This window comes from Meleagris gallopavo, chromosome 2 (assembly GCF_905368555.1).
Source record: "Meleagris gallopavo chromosome 2, MGAL_WU_HG_1.1, whole genome shotgun sequence".
Taxonomy (NCBI): Eukaryota; Metazoa; Chordata; class Aves; order Galliformes; family Phasianidae; genus Meleagris; species Meleagris gallopavo.
In genome coordinates this window covers 3,359,831-3,381,195 of record NC_139405.1, presented here as the reverse complement: position 1 = coordinate 3,381,195, position 21,365 = coordinate 3,359,831, and the positions used below count along the sequence as shown (strand labels likewise).

Below are 21,365 nucleotides of genomic sequence, written 5' to 3'. Positions count from 1 at the left end.
GATGGTTTAATAAATGATCTAAGTGACAGCCCTCTCCTAGAACAGCCTCCAATCAAACCGTTCTGCACAGGGGGAATTTTTGCTCCCTGTAAGCCAAAAGTAAGGGGTCAAAGGGAAATGAATCCTCAGCAGTTCCCTACACTTCTGAGCATTTGGTTTTCTGGACCCCATTCTCCCTGGTACCCTCATGCTTAATCCTCCTCATGCGAATGATTTGCATCCAAATCTCTCCAATTTTGTCCTTTCATTCTCGAGCACACGATGTTAGTTCCCGCTAATACAAGGGCATCAATCGCCTTCATCTTCTCCTATTTAATGATATTTATTCATCATCGCATGGGAGAGAAATTGGCTGCAGCTCAATTTGGCAAAATAAATTGGGACCAGTTCAAGCGTAATCTCGCTAAACACACAGGTTTTAATCCCCCCCCCCCAAGTGAAGCATGCTGCATCTGCAACGGGTGTCCTTGGTTCAAGATCCAGATGCTGATTTCAAACTCCAGCATCTCCCACTGCTTGCAGAACTCACTTTATGAGGACCAGGGAGTACTCAAATTCAGAACAGCTTCACTGCTGTTGTCCTTAATTGCTTGAATACCGAGCAGGTTGATATTGTGATTATTTGTAGACATTTATACCATCCCAGGCCTTCTTTTTTATAACTTTATTTCATTTTCTGCTGTTTACTCACAACTACCTTTATCACCACACGCTGATAGTCTGTTCTTTATTGCCCCGGTCTGATTGCAAGGAGTTTAAGCACGACGCAATAACACACATATATAAATATTTGAACAGGAAAAGAAAGTCTGTCTGATTCATGCTATGGAAGGGGCAAAAATGAAAACAAATAATACCGCTAGAGGGACCTTCACACTGAACCACGGTGGAGGGGAGGTCGCAAACAGCTTCTGCAAGTGGCACCGGTGGGACCCGTGGTGTCGGCACGGAGCTCACAAGCAGCAGCATTGCATGCATGCATGCAGGGCTCGTTGTTTGCTGAGGATCACCCGAATAATTCCACTTGAGCACAATAAACGTGTTTTGTTTTTGCAGTTAAAGAGCTGAGTCCTTTTAATTAGTTGACTCGGGCCTTTCTGCATGCGGTCCCCACGCACAGTGGCTGGTTCAAAGAGGAGCCTCTCTGTGTGTTTTCGCTTTTCTTCTCTTTTCTTTCTCCCCTTTAACACTGCGTGTGAATAGTTGAAGACGGGAGCGAAAGACATTGGACTTAGAAAGTAAAATCTCCAGGAAGCAAAAATGGAGGCAAACACAGGAGCTAATTTAGGCAGGCATAGCTGGTGTTGTTTGTGGTTGTCCCTGACAGCGCTGCTGACTCTAAAGCACCTGTGTTTGCTCACTAGCTTTCCCCAATCTGCTAGAAAATGGCCCAAGCATGTCACATGGCAGCGAGATAGTCCGAGCGCCATGGGAATAAAAAAGCCTGAGCTTTTAACGGAGTTAATCATTAATGCGCCTTTTCTTTGTCCCATTCAGGAGTGCTGACAAGCGCTTTGATATTTCATATTTGCCATCAGGTCAGCGGCAGTCATACCCAGGTACTAATGAGCACCCTGGCTCACGCCTCCCTGTTTCATGGCCCGCCTGAAGATTTCGTCCCACTTGCCCTCAACCACAGCTACATGCATATATATCCCTGCCTATATGTGCGTGCACATCCTTGCTTCTACCTCCGACTGCATCCCTGCATTATATGCAATACACATCCCTGTGTGCGCACTCTTGCAACACCCATGGGTGCAGCGCATGCTCAGGAGATTCCAATTCAGGTGCTTTCATCCCTCACCCTGTAGACAAAACCTGGGGCTCCCAGCTTCAGATCCCAGCCCTGTGCTCCATATTGGGCATCTCAATGCAACGCTTTGTATCCACCAGCAGCTGTCAATGCGTGCGCGCACTTCGGGGTTGAGCAAATAATCCCCGGCGAATAATGTATGTGCGGGGAGGAATGCAGGCTGCACTCCTCGCCCCCAGCCCTGACTGCCAGCAATGTGTTTTCTGCATCGTGGTTCTTCTCCTCCCAGTTTGTTTGCCCTGATGCACCCACGTTTCCCTGTTCATTGAAGGGGAATTAGACTAGGTAACTTTGAAGACTCCTTCCAACTCCAATGAATCTAGGATTCTTTGGTTCTCCGATTATACAGTTCTATAATTCCACAGTTCTATGATTCCATGGTTCTATGGTTCTATAGTTCTATGATTCTATGGTTCTAAGATTCTATAATTCCATGTTTATATGGGTCTATGAATCTGTGGTTCTATGTTTCTATGATTCCATGATTCTACAATTCCATGATTCTATGGTCTATGATTCCATGATTCTGTGGGTCAATGATTCTATGATTCCATGATTCTATGACACTACGTGTCTACAATTCCTTGATTCTATGATTCCATGATTCTGATTCTATGGGCCTATGATTCCATGATTCCATGATTCTATGGGTCTATGATTCCATGATTCTATGGGTCTATGATTCCATGATTCCAGGGGTATATATTCCTATGATTCGATGATTCTAGGTTCTCTGCTTGGGAACGAGTTGTATGAAGGCATGGTTGGAAACGAGAATGGGAATGCTCGTCATCCCTAAGAGCAGCAAGGCACTGCTCTGCTGTCTGGCTTGGCCAATAAATGCAGTTGTTTGTGCCAGCATTGAGTAGAAAAACCTATCCCTCAGCGTAAAGGCCAGGCAGGTCAGCAGGCCCCCATAAAGCTGCTGTGCAAAGATGATTTGTGCTGGCTTCAACGAGAATCACAGTCAAACTTCAAGGTGCTTGAACCTTTCCCTTGACTCGGGCAGAGAATAACAGCACATTTCACTCCTCCTCCCTGGGGTTGGATGCTGCCAGAATTGCATCAGTGAGCTCACCGAGGGGTCCTCCTGTCTGTGTTCATGCAGTGCGGGGAGGAAAACATGGCTGGAGCTGCCCATGCTGCCAGCACAGCAGGAAGGTGCAGCCAGGCATCATGGAGGGTTGCACAAACCTTCAGCATCCCTGCAGGTTGGAAGTGGATGCAGCGTGAAATTAATCAGCTATTCATAGAACCATCATAGAATAATAGAATCATGAAGGTGGAAAAGATCCCCAAGTCCAACCACAGCCCATATCTACTGTGCCCACTGCCCATGTCCCTCAGTGCCACATCCCCACGGCTCTGGGACACCTCCAAGGATGGTGACCCCACCACTCCCTGGGCAGCTGTGTCACTGCCTCACCACTCTCTGGGAGAAGGAATTGTTCCTAACAGCCAACTTGAAATCAGCCCTAAGCTTTCCAGTCTCCTGCTGCTGAGATACGGTGGCTGGGCCACTTGGCTCCATGCTCCTCTTAGACTAAAGAGGGAACTGCTGTAAATGTCACAGATTTCAGAGGCCAGCTAGTGGTGACTCACCCAGATAACATTCTCAAGGACGTTTGAGGAGCCAAGAACCACAGTCCCATGTGACAGAGCCACATCTGGAGAAATGGCCAATGTCACCCTACCAGTGGTTCAGGTTCCTACAGTGCCAGGTGAGGAAACTCCTGCTCTGTGAAACTTACACTGGGAAGAGAGGGAGAAGGGGAATGGGAGACGGTTTGACCCCAGTTTGCACACAAAGATAGGCCAGCATTAGTCCCTTCAGTCACTTTAGCTCATGTTAGCCACAGATCTCTAATCTAAGAGGTGTTCTTAATGAACTCCTGAGGCTGCGATTGGACCTGGAAGGTAAATCGCTTACATTTCTACATAAATGTAGGAAACTGCTTTCTGAGTTAGCAAGCAAAGCTCATTCATAATTGCTTGTTTAAATATTTTTCCTTCTTCATCACTGCAGTCAATTCGCTGCGAGCATCCTATGCAGAGGTGAAGCCAGCCAAAAAGGAAGCTTTCCTGGAAAAATAACAAAGGTACTTTCAGCCACAGAAATCCCCATCTCGAATCCAAACAGGGAAGCCTCTGTCTGCTGCCAGTGTAGGCAGGGTTTCCGACTGCCTGTTATTGGACATAGCAGAAGAGTTAGCTTAGGCAGAGGAAGGGGAAGGGGCCGCTTCTCCTGCGCTGGGGTGGAAATCCTCTTCTTTCTGGGTGCCCTCTGCAAGCTCAAGTCCCGCACGTCCCGGTGCCCGTGGCCTGCCCATCGGCAGATGTGTGCCAAGCAGAGCCAGGACGCACCATGCAGACACCGCCCGGAATGTGTGGCATGGAAAAGCCATGTCAGAGCCTTGGCTCAGGGGATCAGCAGGCTGACTGCCCGCACTGCCCTGCTGCAGCCTCACGGTGCCTGGATGCACACACTGTGCTTTGCAGTGGCTTTTCCAAGGCATGGAGCAGGGAAATTGAGGAGGACAAGGTGTGAGGAGAAGCGGTCTCACGTCCCACACCACCCCGTGCCAACCCCCGTGTCCCTCCTTACCCCTAGAATGCTCATGGTGCATAAAGACGAGAGAGATTTGATTCCCAGGACTGCCCTATGTTCTTCTGTGGGTGCTCGGCCGTGTCCCTCACCCCACAGTGCAGGCTGGCTCCTGCTGCACAAACACAGCCAAGAGAGATAAGCGCTGTGTGCACAGCACTCAGCCAGGAATTCAGGGCCTGAGCTGGCCCCAGCTGCCATCCTGATGGCAAACCACACCAGGTTCCCTCCCCGCGCCTCTCTGTGCCATGGGGGCAGCTTCTCAGCCTGCTTTGCTTGGGCACTGCGGGGATGCTGCAGCAGGAACGCTGCCAGGGCACACCATGCAGACACTGCACATAGGTGAGCAGGGATGCTGCAGGAGGGATGCTGCATCTGGAATGCAAAAGGATGCTGCAGCAGGGATTTGCAGAGGTACTGCAGCAGGGATGCACAGAGATGTGCAGAGTTGCACAGGGATTCTGTAGTAGAGATATGCAGGGATGCAAGGGATTCACATGTATGCTGCAGAACGGATGTGAAGGGATGTAAAGGGATGCACTGCTGCAGAGGTGTGCATGAATTTTTGGGATGCTGCAGCTGGGTTGCATTGGGATGCTGCAGCAGAGATGCACAGAGATGCACAGGAATTCACAGGGACACTTTAGTAGGGATGTGCAAAGATGCACTGCAGCAGGGATGCTGCAGCAGAAGGGCACAGGGATGCTACACCAAGCCACTGTCCTTGGTGATGCGAGCCATGCTGAATATGGAAACTATGCCCTCCCAAAAAGAGCCTGAGGCCAGTGGCAAGGGATCTGCCATGATGTGTTTGCACTGTGACATGGGTGCACGTAGCAGGGATGAGTCATGGTGGCGGTGTAGCTTGGCAAACACGGAGCCCGGCTTGCCCAGCAGGGGCAGAAATACCTCCTCTCCTCCCGAGCAGAGGGCTCGTGGTAATAAAAGCAGGTTTTAAAATTAATATAGTGATACCTCGGAGATTAATCTTGCTGATAAGCAGACAGCAGCAGGACTGAATAGGCCCGTGGTTCAAACAAAGGTTTCTGTTGAGTAGGAACAGGTAAAAGACGGATGGTTTGTTAAACATTGCCAGCATACTTTGCTAGTGCCATTCACCGGTCACAGCTAATGGTAACAGGGGCATTGTGCAGCAGATGCATTTGCTAATTTCGGCCAACTTAAACGCTATTCCTTATCTTTGTTGGTCTTGCTGAGATTAAGGCGGTTTCAGTATGCTGAATGCACTACACTCCTGCATGAAAAACATTCCTGACAGTCTCAAGGAGTAAAAAAACACTGGCTGTCAGCGAGCAGAGCAGGGCCGGGAGGTCTGCTGACACAGGGCTGGGTCCAAGGCCCACTCCTGCACTGCATTGGGCAATGCAGACTTCGTCCCAGCTTTGTGCTAAAGGCAGATAACCCGCAGCACAGCCAGGGCTCAGCACCCAGCAGTTTGTTGGGATGCGATGGGTGTTGGACACAGTGTGTGCTGCTCTGCTGCACCGACGTGAGAGCTGAGCCCATTTGCTGGCCGGGCAGCCCGGTGTCACCGGGTGTCTGCCTCCCTTCAGCCCTCCCTTCCTAACCCTTGAACTCCTCGCCCGTTTCAATCAGCTTTGCCAAGACAATAGGCGTCTCGGAGCTCATTAAGTGCTTAGGGGGGTTTGTGGACATAGGCATCTGTGCAAAGGGCAGGGGCTGGTGGGGGGGGCTGCGGGTAGGATCACCCCACCTAGGATCCTCTGCAGAACAAAACCTGGGTGAGAAGCCACTTCCTTCCCCCAAATCCTAGCTCCAGCCCAATGGCCAGCTGCAGGATCCTCCCTTGCCCATGCCCATTGCATCCCCTCTCCCTTCCCAATCCCACTTCATCCTCCTTGGGTAGCCAGGATAGCTAAGGGGAATACCTAATAGCATTAGAACCCATTTTATTATTCTCATTGGTATTTTGATGGCGCTGAGTCACACGGGAGGATTAGGACAGCTCCCAGAAGATGCAATACCCTGCAGAGACAGGCAGGGCTCTGCAGCTCGGAGCGGGACCAGGAGCCAGGGAAACTTTGGGTTAACATGGGGCCCTGACTCTACCCCTCACCTTAACCCTCAACTTCACATGAGCTCAGCACGAACATCCTGCATGCATGGAGGCAACCAGCTGTCTGAAAACCTCAAGAGAGGATTTCTTTCTTCCTCAAAGTAGTTGTTCATGATATGATAATAATAATAATTATTATTATTAGGTATTGGACCCCCTCCTAGAAAAACCAGACACTGCTGCAGCCTGAACCCAGCGCAGCACCGTGCTGGCACTGTGTCCCTGCCAGTGGCATTATGTTCCCTTTGACAAAAAAAGAACCAGGAGAATTCCCTTGCCAAATATTGTTCTGGTAACCGTAACTCTGGGTCTTGCCAGGTTACAGAGCTCCTGTTATGGAGCTCCTCCAGGCTGCATCCAGCGCTATTGTTATTGTGAAGCACCTCTGCGCTCTTCAGGCTTTGAAGTAGGTGAGGCGGTCACCGCTCTTTCCTCTTTTCTTTTTTCTTTTTTCCCTTTTTCCTCTCAAGCTCCGGCTCTATGATTTAGGCTGGAAGCAGATTGTTCAAGAGCGCCGGGGGAAATCTGGCAGGCGCTGACCAACCCCGCAAGAATTTATTACCAACCCTTTTAGCTGCCGCCTCTGCCTTTGTTACTCAGCCCTTGGCAGGGGGGTCCATCCATCTGCAGCGTCCAGCACTGCGTTCACTGCTCACCAGGTGAGCTCCGGGAACAACCATCCCTCACCATCCCACTCCAGGACATCCTCCGGGACTGCTATCCAATTGAACCGGCGAGGATTTAAAATGCCACCCGAGTTAAAAGGACCTGATTAAAACTGTACCCTCATCACATTTCTTAAACAGCCGGTTGCATTGCCGTATTTACATTAGTGTCAACTTTAATTTAAATCCCGCATAACGATATTTGCTCCCCTAAATTCATTCACCGGGATCGAGGCACAAATTACTCGGAGCTGACTGCACTTTCCCTTTGTCTGTGTTGCAGCGTTTTGGAAATTAAGGCTGAGCACCTCGTTAGGGTCTCATTAAGCAGCCCGATGCAGGGCGCTGGGCTGGAGACTGGGGCTGGATTGGGGCGTTTTGGTGTTGGCCAGGTGCTGGCATGGCAGGGACACGTGGGGTCAGCTCTGCAGACAATGGGAGCCCTCCTGCTCTCCTGACCACCCAGTAGGGGAGAAGGGGGGAAAGAGACAAAAAACAAAACAAAAAAAAAAACACAATAAAATACCCGGAGGTTTCTCAGGTTTTTGTGACAGCAGTGTTTAAACTCGGTGCTTCCTGCAGGTGTGCTCTTTGACGACGAGTGCTCCGTGTGATTTCAGCCAGGCAGGCGTTTTCTTTAGTCCTCAGCGCTTTGCCTTTTCACCTCGTCAAACTCTTTCAAGCTAAACAAACCTTGTTCCAGCCTTGCTCACCGAATCCCAGCCCGGGGCGGCACAAAGCGGCGTAGCATCACTGTTGGAGCTGGCATTTGGGTCGGAGCAACATAGCAGCGCCTGAGCAACGGGCAAAGGAGGCAGGAAGGGGGCAAGGAGAGGGCAGGGGACTGCAGCCTGGTTGTGGGGAGGTGGCACTGGTTGCGGGGGCTGCTGGATGTGCCACTGCCCGGTGTCACCTTGTCCTCGAGCTCCGCGGGGACGCGGCTCCGCGCAGCACCAGATTTGCGTGGCTAAGTCGACGGCCGTGCAGCTGTGCTCTTATCTGGTCAGAGGAAGAGGATGAACAACAAAAGGGCCTAAGAAGCCCGGTTGATGCATGGGAAAGCCATTGGTTGAGCATTGTGGCTGCCCTTCTGCTGAGCAAATAGTTCAAACTGTTCATTCCCATCTTCTATTCTCTCTCCGGTACATTGTTTGTGTCCTTGCATTTCATTCTGCAAGGAAGATTGCTCTCTGGGCCTATAAGCAAACAGTCCAGAAAAGAGCCAACTATCCTCTCCTTTTCCCTGGAGAACTAGCATTTTTATTTCAGCTCCAAGCTGTCAAAGAGCTGGAGAGTTTATGTCAGTATCCTGAATTAATTGCTTTAAGCTGGAGCAGCCTAGATGAGCCACCAAATGTCCAGAAGATGTTTATTAATAACGTTTCCTGCCTGTTTTGTTCCGAGCTGCTCTCTCCTGTCCAGTGCCCTCCATTCACTGCCTTGGGCTGGCAAAGCCAAAGCCGCTTACGGGGAATTAGAGCCCGCTGCCAGGCTTTGTCACCATCTCTGTGCCCAGAGCCCGGAGCTCTGGTTGGGGTGGTTTGATGCTGGGAGCTGGAGGAGGAGGCAGACGGATTGCTGCTGGTGGGGCCCTTGTTTAAACACAAATATCTTCGGTAATTAGCAAAAGTAGCGAGGAAATTACCGATGGAAAAAGAGAAACCACACGGAAGGTAAACGGCTCTGTGTTTAAACATGATATATTTTAAAGTGTTCCCCAGCGTGAAAGTCGCTGTTTAAGGGAATGAAGTAATAAACCAATTTATATACCAATAGAAAGTGGAGATCCTGAGTGCCTTTGTGTAAATTTTCCACTTGACTTTTCATTATCTACCTGAACAAAATCAATCTATATGTATGGGATCAACGCGCAATATGAGAGATAAAAGAGGAAATAAATGCGCTTTGCATATCCCGCGGATAAACGCCGCGGGGCTCCAGCCTCCCTGCCAGGCAGATGCATTTTATAAAATAAATCATTTTGCTGAGGAAAAAGAGAGCAGAGAGGAGCATTACTTCTTAAGTGTTTACTCCCTAGCTTGAAATATCGATCCTGTCAAACGAATGGTGGTTAATAAGTAACTCGGGGGAAATGTGCTGCTCCGTGCAGGAGGAGCGCTACTGCAGCAGGGGATGCGCTGGGGCCGGTACCTGGGGCAGCACAAAAAGCAGAGCTAGAGGCAGAAAGTAGTGAGCACGCTGCCTCTCCCTCTGCCTGGAGATGGGCTTTGGGGGTAGAGCACCAGGCTCGGGGATCTTTCTCTTTTCTCCCTTCAGGGGCAAGGGAACAGGCAGGATCCCCTCGTGCGTTTTTTCCCTCGCTAGCGGGGTATAGGAAAGGTTAAGAGGCACTTCAGCAGGCACAGCCCCACCTGGGCATGGTGGACTCCTATTCCTGATGAAACTCCAGCCCTGATGTATTCCTGCCCCCAAGGACCTGGATTGGGTCCCATGCAGGGCAGCACCTGCTTCCTACAGCATCACTGCAGTTGTACCCACACCAGCCTTGTGGGATCTGATGGGGTCAGTGGGGTATGGATATGGCATTGGTGTTTGCCAATTGCCAGAGCCACCCAGTGCTGGCAGAGCTGCGGCTGGCACAGATACTTCTATTTTCTAAGAGAAACAGTAGGGTCACAGAGCTCCATCCACTGCAATATCAAGAAAATAAAGAAGCTTGGAAAAAGTGATTTGAGGAAGATCCTGTTTTGTTTCCTGTTTCTATTTTTTCTTCTTTTCCCCTAAAATTCCAGGCAGGAGGGAAGAAGTGGTGCAGAGAGTGGCAAAGAGCACAAAGAGAAACACAGGGATGAGCTGATCACTTCCCAAACCCAAGAGTTTTCAGGGATGCTCCTGAGGAACGTGCCCTGCTGTTGGCTCAACATCTGCAGCCGGTTTATTAGTTTGCTAACGACGCCTTGGATTGGACCCGGAGGGAACAGAAAGTCCTGGCAACCTCTTGCAATATCAGCCTCACCTTCTGCCCCATCCCACTGCCTCCCTGAAGCAGAGCTGCTGCTTTCAGCCCCCCATCTGCAGCCTGTAATTTCGCAGTAGTGCAGAGCAACAGCAAAGGGAGGGATGCTTTGGAGGACCAGAACACTGTAGCATGGCTCAGTGCTGGATAGCGATTGCCAGGGTCCTGCAGGGTGGGATGAGTGTTCACCTTTAGGATGGCACCGATGTGCATCCCTCAGAAAGCTCCACAAATTCATTCATTCTTCAGCTTTCCCGAAATGTTTTAACAATTTTTTTTTTTTTTTTCCTAAAAGGATCCATCCCAGAGAAGCATCTTCTCAAATATCCTTGAGGCAGAGATAGCACTTCTGCCCGCTCCCGAGTCTACTGAAGCGTAACGCAGGTATTGCACACAAGTACAGACACAAAGAGGCAATCAGAGATGGGGATCTGGGGTTTCACAGGGGACGCACACAAGGCAGCAGCGCGCTCAGCACAGCTCAGAGGTTGGCCCCATCTGTCCTTGACACTGATCCCCTGTGCTGTTATTAAAATCAAGAAAGGGCGGTGAAGGTGAGTGCAAGTGCACACACACCACAGGCTGCTTCCCTGCCGTGCAGAAGGCTGGCTGCAAAGCATCTCAGGTCCCCAGCCTCCTTCAGTGTTGGTGCTGTCGGTGGTGGGGTGGGAAAAGAAACCCCTGCTGGGCAATGGGGTGGGAAGGGGAATCACTGCTGGGCACTGGAGTAGCTGTCTGCTTTCCAGCCAGGCAAAGGAAAGCTTCAATCTTTGCATTGCTTGTGCGAGTGAAAAACCTGTCAGAACTCAGTCCTGTCCCAGCTGTTCTTGCACTGACCGTGCAAGCAGATTGCTGGCAGCAGCAAGGCTCCGGCTGCAGAAATCTGTAGGGTAAATGGCATTTCGAGGGCTTTCTTGTCGCCTGCTTTGCAAAGAGCAGGGCCCGTTTGGGTGAAAGCATGAAGGCGTTCTGAACGCCCGGCCCTGGCAGGAGGGAGCTGAGCCGGTGTCCTTCCCCCGTCCTCGCCCATCCCCGGGGCTACCTGCAAGTTGTCGGCCTCGTCTGGCTGCTACACCCGGTCCCTGCTCCCTGCCCTGTCCGGCACGGGGAGTGTTAGAGTTGGGGATGGAAGGGTAAAAAATAGAGAGGGAAAAAGGGGAGGGAGAAGAGGAGAAAAGGGAAGAAGTTGGGGGAAAAGGGGAAATGAAATTAAAAAAGAAATAGGAAAGAAGAGTGAGAAATGGAAAGAATGGAGGGAAAAAAAGGGGGGAAGGGGGGGAAGGAAAGAGGGGATGAAAGGAAAAGTGAGGAGAATAAATGAGGAGAAAAAAGGAGAGAGAAAGAAAGAAAAAGGAAATGAAAGAAAGAAAAAGAAAGGAGGGGGGGGAAGGAAGAAATGAAAGAACAACAAATGATAAGAGAGACAGAAAAGGAAAGCATGAAAAAAAAAAGAGAAAAGAAGTCCCAGTGACAGAAGCGCTGCCCGCTCCGTTCACTGCCCTCCGCTGCCCCAGGCGGGCAGAAACCCCTCGGCCCACATTTCTGCTCGGGAAAGCGGCCAGCCGGGCTGGGGCGGTGCGGGACCTGCAGGACTCCCCACCCCCGTCTCATAAGTTGAGTTTTTTTAACTTTTTTTTTTTTTTTAATTCAATTTTACACCCAGCTGCACCTACAAATGTAACACCCACCCCTCCTTCCCTTCCTCCATCCATCCTTTCCTCCATCCTTCCGTCCTTCCATCCACCTCTCCATCCATCCACCATCCCGGAGCCGCATCCCACGCTGGCTGCGGCTTTTCCCCATCCTCCCGTCCCGATTCGCATCCCTGTGCTTCAACCCCTTACACTTAGGGCCGGGTTTTGTGCCTCTCTGAGAGTCGCTTCCCCCCTTGGTTCCCCATATTCCCCAACCTGGAGGGAAACCACCCCGTTCTCCTGGCCCTCCCCGTCTCAAAACTATCGCATTTTCCACGCGTGGAGATTTAATAGGAATAAAACATCAACCCGTCGGCCCGGCCGGGGCTGCGGGACACTCTATTTTATTATTTTTTCTTTTTTTTTCTTTTTTTTTTTTTCTTCCCTCAATAAAAAGAAATAGGGAACAGATTCCTCTCGCCCAGAGCCACCCCGCCTCCCCCGGGTTCCGTCGGAGAGGAGAAATATTTCACTGAGAGACGACCGCAGCGAGAGAGCAAAAAAATAAACCCCAATCGTCTCCCGCCGACACCCAAAGCCCCGTTTTTAGCTGTCCCGTAAATAAGGAGCCGGCAGACTCTGCATCATCCTTCGCTATTTACTCTTTTGAAGGTTAGGCAGGGCAGAGGTAACAAACTTTGAACGATTTTCCTCCTCCCCTTTTCCATCCTCTTCCCTACCTGGTTTTATGTGGTTTCTGGATTAATCTAGTGTGGAGCAGAAGCGGACTTTCCCCGGCCGAAATATAGGATTAGGACTATTTCTAGAAGAAAGAGGATAGTGTCAACTGCCTTTAGCCTGCAATAGTCTAAAGCAGAATTACAGCTTGTAAAATAGGTCTCCATCAGTTTCCCAGGAGACGAGTTAAGCCCTACTTGGGTGTTCCAGCTCTTTTTAGAACCAGCAATAATTAGACTCATCTCACCCTGAGCTGTCCGGTTTTTTTTAGGATCCCCACCGACCGCTTTTGCATACAATCCTGCCGGGGCCGCCTGGCCGCACCGCTCGGCAGCAGAAACCTTCGGGGCGGTTTGGGGCAGGAGATGTCCTTTTGGCAAGCGGGGCAGAGCGGCTGTCCTGCCCGACGTGCCATCCCCTCGCGCTTTGATGTCCGCTGCCTTTGAGCCATCTCTGCATGTCATTAGGGGCCCGGACAATTAAAGAAGTGCCTTTGCACCCCCCCCTCCCGACCCCCCTCAACCCCTCCCCGCAGCGGAGGGGAAGTAGGAAAAAAAGAAATACATCGGCCAACACGGCGAGCCGATGCGGGGCTGAGTTCGCCTTCGGATCGCGGTTGTGAGCTGGGAAAGTCGCCCGAAGGGGAGCGGGAGGAGCCCCGACAGTGACAGCGACAGTGACTGCCCGTCCGGCCGCTTGTCGCCGGCTTTGGTGGCGGATTGGATGGGGAGTCCTTCTGCCGCCCGGGTACGAGGCTCCGTCCTCGGGACGGTCGGATGCAGCTCGGTCTCCCCGAAAGTCAAATTTAAAATAAATAAATAAATAAATAGAAATAATAATAATAATTAAAAAAAAATAGAATAAAATCGATCAGTGGGAATGAAAGGTTGGAAGCGAGGCTTAACGCGCTGCTCTTTCTGAGAGGCTGGCAGAGGGAAAATGCGTCTGGGAGGGCTCGGAGGAGGCTGGGGATGCTCGGCTGTTCTATAGGCTATCTATCTATCTACCTGTATATATATATTTATAGTGACACGGCACGAATAACGAGTAGAGGAAGGTCGCGACGTGCAGCCCCGCTCCCGCCGGGCTGGGGCTTCCCGTGGCCGGGAGGTGAGCCGCTCCCGGGCCGTTCCCACGCGTGTCCCCTCCCCGAACGGCGACAAAAGTTCGGTGACAGGTCATTGGCGAGTGCCGTACCCCAGAGCCCGGCATTGACCGGGCACCCGCTCGGTCGGGAGCCGGAACCTGGCACGGGAAAGGGGACACGCGTGTACAGCCCGCTCCCGGTCTCCGTGGGCTTCGAGAGACGTCTCCTTCCCGAGTCCCCGCGTGGGTGATGCCACTCGTATTCGTGCCCAGCGGCCGAGCCCCGGCACCGTTAAACTCCCGTTTTCCTCTTTTTCGCCGCGTTGCCAACGAGAAAATGAGGATGGGGGTCTTTTTCCCTTCGGTTCTTGCCCACGCGGGGACGAGGACTGCCTGTGGCACCGGCAGCGACGCTTCCCCGTGGCACGGACACGGGAGAAATGCCGCTCGGATTGAGGAACGGAAAAGCGCCGCGGAGCCGGGGAGGACAACGGAATAACGCACAAAAAGAGGGGGAAAGAAAAAAGGAAAGGAATACAAACAAACAACAACAAAATAAAGGAAAGAAAAGCAGAAAGATGCGCGCGGTTCGAGGGGCAGCGGCCGGGCGCTGGGAGTCGGGTCCCGCGCGTCCCCGTTCCTTCTCCGACGGCCCCACAACGACTCGAGCCCTCGGCAGGCAGCTGAGGGGCTGCGGCCAGCCGCACCCGCACCCCGACCCGTCCTCACCCCGCTCCCGCACGGGGATCCCCCTCGGACCCCAAATCCCCCTCCTCAATCCCGTCTCCTCCAAGGCGAGGCGGAGAGGCGGGGTCCTTTCCACTGCGCACCCCAAAACCGGGACGGAACCGCCTGTCCCCTCGGTGTCCCCCGCGCCCCTCTCGCCTCCCGCGGGCCCGGGGGGGAGGTTGGGGGGGTTGGGGGGGGATGACAGCGGTGGGCAGCCGGAGGTGACAAACGCAAAGAAGGAGGAGAAGGGGAAAAGCTGCGGGTGTCACCTACCTGCGCCCCGCGCCGCCGCGCCCGCTCTGCGGGAGCCGGGAGCATCCCCGCATTTATGGGAGCCGCAAGCGGGCGGCTGTTGACTTTAGCACAAAGCAAAGATTTCGCTGGCCGCTAGTTTAAAAATGAATATTTTACCAAGATATCGATCAGCTTTATAAAATTCAGTTAAGCACAATGGCTCAAAAGGAGAAGCGGGGGGGGGGGTTTGGGGGGGAGACAGCGGAGGGGGGGGGGGAAGGAAAGGGACGCAATATAATATCTGTGTAAATTTGCTGAAGTATGACGTGGTGTTGAAAGTTTACCCTCCTGGAATTTGGATCTAGATTCCACCCCCCCCCCCTTTTTTTTTTTTCTTTTTTTTTTTTCTTTTTTTTTTTTTGTTTACTGACTTTGTTTATTCACAGCTCACGGTTGCTTAAACCGGCAGCGGCAGAATGCACTTGCAGGAGGACGGGGTGGGATGTGCGGGGTTGGGGCGGAGGGGAGAGAGAAAAAAGCGATGGGGTGCAAAGGGAGATGGAAGGGAGAGCGCGGCCCTTTGTATTTCTCCCTTTTTCCTTTTTTCTTTCTCCCACCCTCGCGTTTAGGCGGGCGGCGGGAGGGAAACTCGAACATGAAATCGCAGCGAATTAAAGAGGGCTGAGGAAAACAATGAAAAAAAAAAAAAAAAAGCGACAATCATTGACCAAGAGCTGAAGGCCCCGAGTGCCACCATTGGTGCCAGCTCCGGATCGGCCGCTGCCGCGTCCCCAAAGCGGTGTCACCCCGCGCCCGTGCTCCGTCCCCGCGGGAGCCTTTTATGTGCTAATGAAACACATTGCACGCCTCGCTTCACAACGTGTGTGTCCTTGCCGTATAGAGACAGACAGATTGCTGCCTGGATCCCCGGTTTGTTTTTGGGAGGGTTTTTTTCATTGTTTTTGCTTTCTTTTTTTTTTTTTTCCTTTCTCCCCCCCCGCTTTCTCCCTCCCCCCCCCCTCCACCTCCCCCGTTCCCTGTCCCCTTTTCTCTACCCGCGGACAAAGCGGAATTTTAAGAAGGATTTGAATGTTATTTCGGAAAGCAACAACTACGACGGCCGTAAACGGCGTGGGAAAAACAACAAGTGGTTGTGAAAACGGGCACGGAAAGGGGAGGAAGAAATGACAACATCGCCCCGGGACGGGTTCCGCTGCACGGGCAGCGGGCCTGCGAGCGGCCGGAGGGCTTTAGGGCAGAAAGAAGCAGCGCTGCTCTGGCCGTACCGCTCCCTGCGAGGCCGTCCTCCCGACCCCCGTGGTTTATACCGTCCAGGCTCCTCTCTTTTAGCGGTCCCAGCCGTGCGTTTTGCCCCCCCGACGGCAGACCGAGGGCGGCCGCGCATCTCCGCTGCCCACCGTCCCGTCTCCACGGGGACACCCCCCTCTCTCCCCGATCCCCGGGACGGCTTTTCATCGCTGACCCCCCCCGAGCGTCCCCCCCCCGGGCTGGGTTCGCTTCGGCCAGTCCTTCCGAGGGCAGCGGGTGGGAAAAAGGGGCCGGGAGCGGCACGGCCGCACCGTCGGGGCCGCACGGCCGGGAAAGGAGGAGGACGAATCCCGGCAGAACAGAGAATGCAGGGGGAAAAAAACCGCCAATAACACTTTAATAGAGTTCTGTGGCAACCTGGCTAGTCGCTACCAGAATACACATTTAAAGCCATAAATAAAGCATACAGAAACGATAAATTAATCAGATCCAAGTAGTTTACTCTCCCGGTAACAACAAGCATTTGTTTCAATTACAACGATCTATCCTGACTTTTTTTTTTTTCCGCTTTTTTTTTTCCGTTTTTTTTTTTTTTTTCCCTCCCCCTTTGTACAATTTTACAAGACTTTCCATCCTCAGATCCCAAACTCGCATGGATTTCCCACTGAACGAGGGCTTCATTTTCTTTGCGTCCATTTTTGTCTGTTTGTTTTTGTTTTTGTTATTCCTTTTCCTCATCACTTCCACACAAAAAAATAGATATATTTAGACCTCCTTGCAACGACGACAACGAAAAAAATAATAAACCAGCCCCAACAGAAAAATCCCTCTCCCCTACACCCCCCTCCCACCAAACTGAACCACCCCGCAAGGCAAACCAAGGGGACCGCAGGGTCAGGGTTAGGGGGTGGCACACGAGGTGCGCCCTGCTGCTCCCCGAGTGGATGCAACCACCTGGAGCCAGCAGGGAACAAAACAAAAAATAGATAGATAGCTATATGGGTAGGTACCGTGCTCGGCAGCGCTCACAGTCCATCACGCTGCTGGGGGACCACGCGGGGCGGGGGTTTTTTTTTCCCCCTTTGCCTTTAGGAGGAGTTCATGATGGGCCGGGAATACACACCTTGGTAATAAGAAGTCTCTCCGGCCAAAGGGGAGGACTCCAATGGGTTTTTGTTCGTTACGGGCCCCATGGCCAGGCTGGCGGGCACGGGCGAGGCGTAGCCCGAGTAGTGCATCACCTGCTCGTAGGCCTTGAGGTCCATTTTGTGCGAGGGGTGGTGGTGGTGGTGCGGGTGGTGGTGGTGCTGCTGCTCGGAGGACGACATCAGGTTGTTGATGGAGAAGGGGTGGTTGAAGGCGTAGTGGTGCTCGGGCTTGAGGTGGGCGTCGTGGGGCAGCCCGGCGTGCGGCGGGGCCAGCAGGTGCTGAGCTGGAGAGGCCGCCGACGGCTCCCCGGGGCTCGGCCCCGCCGCCGCACCCTTCAGCTCGGCCAGGGCGCGCTTGTGGTCCCGGCACGGCGAGGCACTCGCCGGTGACTCGGCGCCCGCCGAGCCCTCGGAGCCCCCCGAGGAGCTGCCCTCTCCCAGAGGCTGGCTGGGGGGCTGCCCCGGCCCCTTCTTGCCCCCGCCGCCGTCCTTGGTCGCCAGCTGCTTCTCACACTTGAAGCGCTTCTGGCGCCGCAGGTAGCAGCCGTTCTCAAACATGTTGCCCGAGTCGGGGTGCAGCGTCCAGAAGGAGCCTTTGCCCGGCTTGTCTGGGGAGCGGGGCACCTTGAGGAAGCAGTCGTTGAAGGAAAGCGAGTGGCGGATGCTGTTCTGCCAACGCTGCTGGTTCTGGCGGTAGAAGGGGAAGAGGTCCATGATCCACTGGTAGATCTCGCTCAGCGTCAGCATCTTGTTGGGAGACTGCTGGATGGCCATGGTGATGAGCGAGATGTAGGAGTAGGGGGGCTTGGCGTGCGTGTAGCTCCGCCGGTACGTCTTGGGGTCCCGCGAGCGGTTGAGGTTGGATTGCCCGTAGATGGGGCTCATGGAATTCATGTTGGTGTAGGGGGCCAGGGCGTTCATGGAGCCCGCTTGGCCTCCCATGGGGCTCATGCTGGGGCTCAGGTGGGCACCCATCCCCGCCACGCCGGCTGAGCCCATGCCGGCCATGGCCCCCGCACCTGGGGACATGCCAGCGAGTGAAGGGCTCATGCCCGTGTTGGCGTAGGACATGTTCATGGAGGTGGCTGCCGTCATGTTGGCCGTGGTGCTCATGGCCGACATGGTCATGTACGTGTTCATGCTGTTCATGCCCAGCCCCGCGTTCATGTTGCTCACCGAGGAGTAGCTCTGAGGGGACAAACGAGAAAGAGAAGGGAGATTTGGGGGGATTGGAAATGAGAGTGGTTCCCAAGTAGGGCACCCCCAGCCCAGCCCGAGGGAGTCCCTGCAGCCCCGGCGCTGCGGGATCGGAAGGGTTAAACCCCGGGGGCATCGGCGGGAGGTGGGGGGTGTTGAAGCTCTCATTAAAAAAAAAAAAAAAAAAAAAAAAAAAAAAAGAGCCCAAATTTAGATATTGAAAAACTCGGGATTGCAGCGAGCTCAGAGAATCCGAGCTGGAGGAAAAGGGACAGCCCTGCACGAAGCGAGAAAAATATCTTGGGTGGGGGGTGGGGGGGAGGGTAGGGGGAAAGGAAAAAACGCGAATCTCTGCCCGGCAGCCCCGATCGCTCCCGGGGGGCCCGGCCCCGCTGTCCCCCGTCCCCCGTCCCCCGTCCCCCCCCCCCGCTGCCCCCCGGCCGCGGTTCGACGCCTCGAGAATATTTGGTGACAAAGTTGAGGTTTCCCCCCAGGATCCCGGCGCGGGGATCGGGCCGCCCGGCTCCCCCCTTACCTCGGGCTCTCCGTAGTAGTTGCTCCAGTCCGTGTGCTCATGGCCTTCCATTTTCACCGCTCCCAGCATACTGGAAGTGGAGTGCATGGCAGTTTAAAATTTAACAGACACAACAAACGACGACGCAGAGAGAGAGAGAGAGAGAGAGCAATCCAAAAAAAAAAAAAAAAAAAGTCGCCAGCCCTCCCTCCCCTCTGCCGCGCTCCCTCCGTCGGAGCCGCTGGAGGAGGAGGAAGAGGAGGGAGGGAGGAAGGGAGGGGGCACCGCCGGGGCCGGGGTTTTTTTTTCGCCGCCGCTCCTTGGGTGGGTTTCCGCAGCGCTTCGCGGCGAAGAGTCGCCCGGAGGCGATGGAGGAGCCGGAGGAGGAGGAGGAGGAGGAGGAGGAGGAGGGAGGAGGGAGGAAGAAGAGGAGGAGGGAGGAAGAGGAGTACAAGTGCTGCAGTGACGTGGGTGCCCGAGTGATATAGCACGGAGCGGCCGGGCGAGCCTCCAATCCCCAGGTCCTCGGCTGCCCATTTGAATAATCAGCTCACACCTAGGCGGGAGCGGCTGCTCCGCGGCCCCCCGACCCGCACCCCGGCGCGGCTCCCGGAACCCCCCCGCGTCTCCCCCGCCCCCCGCAACGGGAGGGGTCCTACGGGACCCCCATTCCAGCCGCACTCCGACGGGAGGTGTCCCCTCTCAATGCCCAAAGAGAGCGGTCCCCCGGCCCCCCCCCCCCCGACGGCCGCAGCCCCCCGAGTCGCACGCACCTTTCTCCCCGCGGCTGCTCGGCCTCAGGCCGCCTTGCTCCCGGCCGTGGCCCGGCTCTGCCTCATGCCTTCCCGCGGCTCTGCCTCAGGTACCTACAACAATTTCGTAACTAAAACAAACAGGAAGGGCAGGGGAAGGCGGGAGCTGGGAGAGGGGAGCGCGACGGGGCCGGGCTCAGCGTCGTCGGGGGACGCGCAGCCGGAGCGGGGCCCGGTGGTTCCGTCGGGGCAGCGCCGCTCCGCACCCACGGACAGACCCACGGACGCTCCTCGAGTGTAGCCGTCGGGGAGCGGCTGTCTCCGTCCCTCCCTCCTTCCTTCTCTCCTTCCCTCCTTCCAGAGAGGAAGCGCAGCCCCCTCCGGGTGCCCGACACCTCCCGGCCCCGCAGTATTCTCCCCCGCCCAGTGGGGGACACGGAGCTGCCGCCCTCCCCGTGCCGTGCGCCCTGTACCTACCTGCCCGGGCACCAGGCGGGGCAGCGCGGCACCGACCTTTTCCCTCGGTTATTTATTTGGGTTCTCTCCCGGCATTAACCCCAGCACCGCTCGGCGAGGTTAGCGGGAGCTTTTAAACATTAACACAAACCCAACAGATGAGGGGCTTCGCCGGAGGGCTTTTCCCCTCGCCCCAAAGCCCTCGGGAGCCGTCTCCAAACGAAACTGGCTCCTATCGCGATAGCCGCGGCGATAGAAGCAGCCCGCCTCCTCCCGCCCATATTTAGGGGAGATGGGGGCTGGCTGGAAGCGAAGGGGGAGACCCCAGGGGGGCTGCCCTCAGGGCGGGGACGCATCGGGAAAAGGGGGATTTGCCCCCAAAAAAGGGGGGGGTGGGGGGGAGGAGGCCGAGTAGGGCTGTCCCCAGGTCTAAGAGCGGTGGCGCGGCGCCCCCTGTCGCCTACTGTCCCCAATCCCGGAGGGCCGGGGCTGGAGGGGCACCCCGCCTGCCCCCCGGGGGACCCCTCGACGGCGGACGTCACCCTCCCGTGCATCACCTGGGAGCATCACCAGCGAGCATATGTGCTGGGCGAGGCCGAGCCTTCCCTCTGTAGCATCATCGTGCGGTCCTAAATGGGAGCCCCGTTGGCACACCATGGGGTGCTCCATCTCCCACCCCTTATCTCACAAGTCTAACTGCTATGCCGCTACCTTTGGGCAGCCCAATAAAATTAATATCTTAAGAGAACAGGGAAAGAAGCAGTAAAGTAGATAGTCTTGCCTTGTAGGGAAACATTTTTTTAAATACCCCAGATGATAAAAATTGAAAATGTTTGGCAGCGTCTTGTTTAAACACACCCTCTTGGGCTCCGGAGAAACGCACCGGCCATTTAAAAAATGACTTCTTCTCTTTAATATTTAAGTAATATTTATTTTAAATTTAATTTTTTAAATTACATTTCTATTTGCATTGGGAGCCATGCCTGGAGGAGCCGGCGTCCCCTTCCTGGAGGCAGGAGACAGCGGTTGGGCCACCCTGGGCAGCATCTGCCACCGTTCTGGGCCACCTCCACCACTGACTGGTGATGGTGACAAACACATCCCCTGCTCTTCTTGCTGGGTGAAGGCATTTCTCTGCAAAGGAAAGTAAAAAATCAGCCCCTCCCATCTGCCTCCCCCTCCCCCCCCCTTACAACTGTACCTTATTCTTGACAACAAACAGGGTAATTATCTCCCTTCTACTGATAATTATCATAATTAATCCAATATAATGAACTCTCCCAATTGCCCTGTTGTTTCAAACTAAATGTGGTGGTTGGTTTTTTTTGGTTTTTGTTTTTTTTTTCCCCCTGTAGCTGAGGAACTGCAAGACAGGAGCACTCACCGCCCTGTGGAACAGAAGCATTTTAATAACAGGAAGGAGAAGGAGCACACATCACAGCACTGG

The 21,365-nt window shown here is 54.1% G+C and overlaps 1 protein-coding gene across 3 annotated transcripts; it reads right to left on the bottom strand.

Moving 5' to 3' along the window:
- Positions 1-16,330: 16,330 nt before the first annotated feature.
- Positions 16,331-20,157, bottom strand: FOXA2 (forkhead box A2). 3 transcript variants are annotated; one of them, XM_085218650.1, is made up of 4 exons: positions 19,940-20,157; positions 19,484-19,576; positions 18,732-18,801; positions 16,331-18,187 (listed from the first exon to the last, which is right to left on the bottom strand). In XM_085218650.1, exons 3-4 carry the CDS (start codon positions 18,798-18,800, stop codon positions 16,940-16,942), a joined length of 1,317 nt encoding a protein of 438 aa, XP_085074776.1. In that variant the 5' UTR covers position 18,801; positions 19,484-19,576; positions 19,940-20,157; the 3' UTR covers positions 16,331-16,939. The 3 variants fall into 3 exon arrangements, with proteins under 3 accessions (XP_085074776.1, XP_085074775.1, XP_085074774.1); XM_085218649.1 differs by lacking the exon at positions 19,940-20,157 and having other exon boundaries at positions 19,484-19,707; XM_085218648.1 differs by lacking the exons at positions 19,484-19,576; positions 19,940-20,157 and having other exon boundaries at positions 18,732-18,833.
- Between the last annotated feature and the right edge of the window lie 1,208 nt (positions 20,158-21,365).